This window comes from Salmo salar, unplaced genomic scaffold, assembly GCF_905237065.1.
Source record: "Salmo salar unplaced genomic scaffold, Ssal_v3.1, whole genome shotgun sequence".
NCBI classification, from domain to species: domain Eukaryota; kingdom Metazoa; phylum Chordata; class Actinopteri; order Salmoniformes; family Salmonidae; genus Salmo; species Salmo salar.
In genome coordinates, this window is record NW_025550947.1 from 247,501 (window position 1) to 251,302 (window position 3,802).

Consider the following 3,802-nt stretch of genomic DNA (forward strand, 5'->3'; position numbering starts at 1 on the left):
CAGACCATTATTCTTCCTCCACCAAACTTTACAGTTTGCACTATGCATTGGGGAAGGTAGCATTCTCCTAGCTTCCATCAAACCCAGATTCGTCCGTCAGATTGCCAGATGGTGAAGCGTGATTCGTCACTCCAGACAACGGGTTTCCACTTCTCCAGAGTCCAATGGCGGCGAGATTTCACCACTCCAGACGACGCTTGGCATTGCGCAAGGTGATCTTAGGCTTTTGTGTGGCTGCTCGCCCATGGAAATCCATTTCATGAAGCTCCCAATTAACAGTTATTGTGGATGACGTTGCTTCCAGAGGCAGTTTGGAACTCGGTATGGAGATTGCATGGCTGTGTGCTGGATTTTATACACCTGTCAGCAACAGGTGTGGCTGAAATAGCTGAATCCACTAATTTGAAGGGGCTTCCATTTATAGGGGCTTCCATTTGATGGGGCTTCCAGCATATATAGTGTGTTTCCCAGCCAATATAGCCCTTTTAATTGAGAGAGAGAGAGAGAGAGAGAGAGAGAGAGAGAGAGAGAGAGAGAGAGAGAGAGAGAGAGAGAGAGAGAGAGAGAGAGAGAGAGAACAGGAGGAGTGTGCATAAAAGTTTGTGTGTGCGTGTGTATGTTTGGAAGCATGCGTGTGGGTGTGTGCCTGTTTACGAATGTGCATACATGAATGTGTTTGTTTGTTAGTCCATGTTTGACCAAGACACAGAAAGAGAGAGAAGGTGAAGACAGAGAGACAAAAAGAATAGCTAAAAGCCTGTCAAAACCTAACACCTCCAATCCATCAGACACAGTGGTACACACACACTTCCCTTTTTATCAAGCAAGTATTTATCAATGTTTACGTTAGTGTGGTAAAAGGCATGATGAGGACATAGTGTGTTGCCAGTTATTCTCCTAATGAGACTTGGGTCTTCCCTGTGGCTCAGTTGGTAGAGCATGGTGTTTGCAACGCCAGCATGATGTGTGCTCCGCCAGGGTTGTGGGTTCGATTCCCACGGGGGGTCAGTACATAAAAATTTTAAAATGCATGAAATGTATGCATTCACTACTGTAAGTTGTTCTGGATAAGAGTGTCTGCTAAATGACTAAAATGTAAATGTCAGGCAGAGTTTTCTCTGAGTAGTTTTTGGCCACTGGCTCTCTATAAGTGGTCAGCTAAATCAGCTGGCTGCATCTCAATAATCTACAGTGGATTCCTTCATAGACCTTGTCAAGTTCAATGGGTACGTCTCAATAGTAAAAAAATAGCAATTTTCGTAAAAGTGGATTCCTTCCTCACCTTGTGTAGTTCAAATGGTGCATCTCAATGGCCAAAAAAAGAGGTCTCCTTTACTGTCCGCTTTTAAGAAAATGGGTGCATCTTGATAGTCTAAAGAGGCATCCTCCCTCTACTTGTCTTAGGCGATGGGTGCATCTCCATACAGAGGTCTAAAGTTGATTCCTTCCTCGCCAATTATAAGAAAATGGGTGCATCGTTATAGTCTAATGTGGATTCCTTTGTTTCCTTATCTCCTTTCCTTCTTCTGCACTAAAACAATAGGTGGTGAAAACCTGTTGCTTCCTGTCTACGGGGAATGAGAGGACAGTAGGAAGACATTTTGAAGTCCAAGACGATTAATATCAATTTAAAAATGTGGAAGTCTGGTTTTCTCCCCTTAACATCAATTCATAGATCATCACTTAGAAACATCCACAAAACCTCGGCCAAACTGAGCATGACCTGTTGGGAAAATATTTTACATATAAAAAAATGCATACTGTCAATGTAAAATCTGTGCCGTCAATGTAAAATATGTGCGTTGCACAATAGAGAGAGATGGAGAGAGAGAGTGTGGGAGATAGATAGAGAGAGAATGATATGGAGAGCGAGAGATATATGGAGGGAGAGAGTAAATTATGTTAGAAATGTTTATTAGCCCTGCAGTTCCATAATCAGATTCTGTTTTTGTTTACTCTCTCTCGCTCCCTCTCTCTGTCTCTCTCTATTTGTTAACAATAACTTAAACAGCATCACAAATTCCGGTTATAAATTATTTCGACTCAAAACACATTTTGCATACAGGCCTACATCAAACTCCCCCGCTTAAACGAGCCTGGATAGGCTATGATGACAGTGTTTCCCGATATTCAATCATGTTGGTTTACTTCGCACGACAACGCTTCATTTTCCCATGGATGATGTCCCGAAGAAGAACGTTCAACATGTTAAATGATGGGCCTATAGGCGTTATGATGATGTGTAGTCTAACTTTCTGTACGTACCTTGTAAACAGAGAACCTATATATGATGTCAATCTGTTTTGGCTAATAGAATGTGTCCGCAAAAGTGAATCCTAAATATTGCACGTCACTTTCTCTATTCCTCTTCAATGTGTCCATAGACACACCCAGTATCACTCAGTCGTCTAAATAAGTATACATTCGTCAAAACATGCAATTTTCACACAGTTTCACACAATGTTGTAAGACAGGACTATAATTCATAACGAAATTCGCCTTTAGATACTGTATGTCACTATGACAGTTCACAGTTTCCAAGTGAAGTACAGCCGACTCTGCGACGCAAACATAACAGCATGTATTGCCTTATGCCTCTAACAGTTCCTCTTCAAAAACAAGGAACGTTTGAAATGCATATTGCTAATTATAAAAACAAACCAAAATACAACAAACAATTGAATTCCACAACATTGTCGTTTAGTTATTAAAGTAGCTTACCTTGCATTATCAACACCAAGACCAGGAGCAGCAAAGTCCCTCGCGCAGCTTGATTCATCTCTCGTCCGGTAGTCTACTGGGGAACTGTCCCTACCCTGTGAAACAACGGCGATTTAGTCCGTTAACAGAAAACAGCAGGCTACAAACAACACGAAATGTATGGCTCTCTCCGGTAAGCGTATTGCGTTGTGAGACTGCCCGTACGCAGCTTGGCTCACGAGAGAGATACGGAACTTCGCTTCGTTCCACCCCTTTGGGCGCTACCTCACGCGCACAACTCCAAACCCAACACAGGAAGATAGATAATTGCACAAACACATCAAAGAAGTCGGTGTAATAGACGAGTTTAATAAGCCGAAGAAGACATTTTAACTGGATTTATGTATTCTCAGTTTCCGACTGAAGTCCTGAACCGGAGGAAACGATTTTAGCACCATGGACAGCGCATCATAAACCGTTTGTAGCCTAGCCTCAAACTGTTGAAATCTATCTATTCAATTCGCGCTGCTGGCGTTGGATAAGAACTTGACAGACTATGTTACAAACGGTTGGCCGGGTGAAATATTCATTTTATATCGAGGAAGTTAATAATAACACATTTGGAGAGGATTTAACCAACATTACCTATAGCCTATGCGTAGGCTTCGACATAACAATGATATCGCTCAAATTGTCGCGTTGAAAGTTTACCTCTCAGTTCAAATATAGTACTCAATCAATTTGTTGACTAGGCAGTTGAGTTAACTTATCTGAACTCCCATGGTTTGGAAATAAAAGTTATTGCCTCTCTCCAAAACAACTTTCCACCCTGGAGAAGATTGAGATTGCTTTTAGGTGTAAACGTCACGCCACCACGGGCTCCCCCGTGAGACGCTGATTCATTTTCGCCTCCATTTGTAACGCTTGGCTTGACGTCATCAAAAAGTGTCATTAGGAATGTGGTACCTAGTGTAGCGCGAGGCGGACGAGTCAACACAAATCTTTCATCAAAGGGACAGCGTGACCAGGATCACGGGAGAGGTTTCGTTTTGTCGGTCGTAGCGTACGGTGTAATTCAACTATGGGTAACGGATTAAACATA

At 42.3% G+C, this 3,802-nt stretch overlaps 1 protein-coding gene across 3 annotated transcripts in view; it reads right to left on the reverse strand.

Annotated features, from left to right (window-relative positions):
* chrna6 (cholinergic receptor, nicotinic, alpha 6) overlaps positions 1 to 3,600 on the reverse strand; it is a 47,867-nt gene extending 44,267 nt beyond the window's left edge. Inside the window, exons 1-2 of one of the 3 annotated variants that reach the window (XM_045714181.1) lie at positions 3,412 to 3,600; positions 2,722 to 2,816 (exon numbers count right to left, since the gene is read on the reverse strand). In XM_045714181.1, the coding sequence (XP_045570137.1) occupies positions 2,722 to 2,779 (58 nt within the window). In that variant the 5' untranslated portion in view covers positions 2,780 to 2,816; positions 3,412 to 3,600. Of the gene's footprint in view, positions 1 to 2,721; positions 3,357 to 3,411 lie in introns of those variants that run through there. The other 2 variants (XM_045714183.1, XM_045714182.1) reach the window with 2 other exon arrangements.
* Between the last annotated feature and the right edge of the window lie 202 nt (positions 3,601 to 3,802).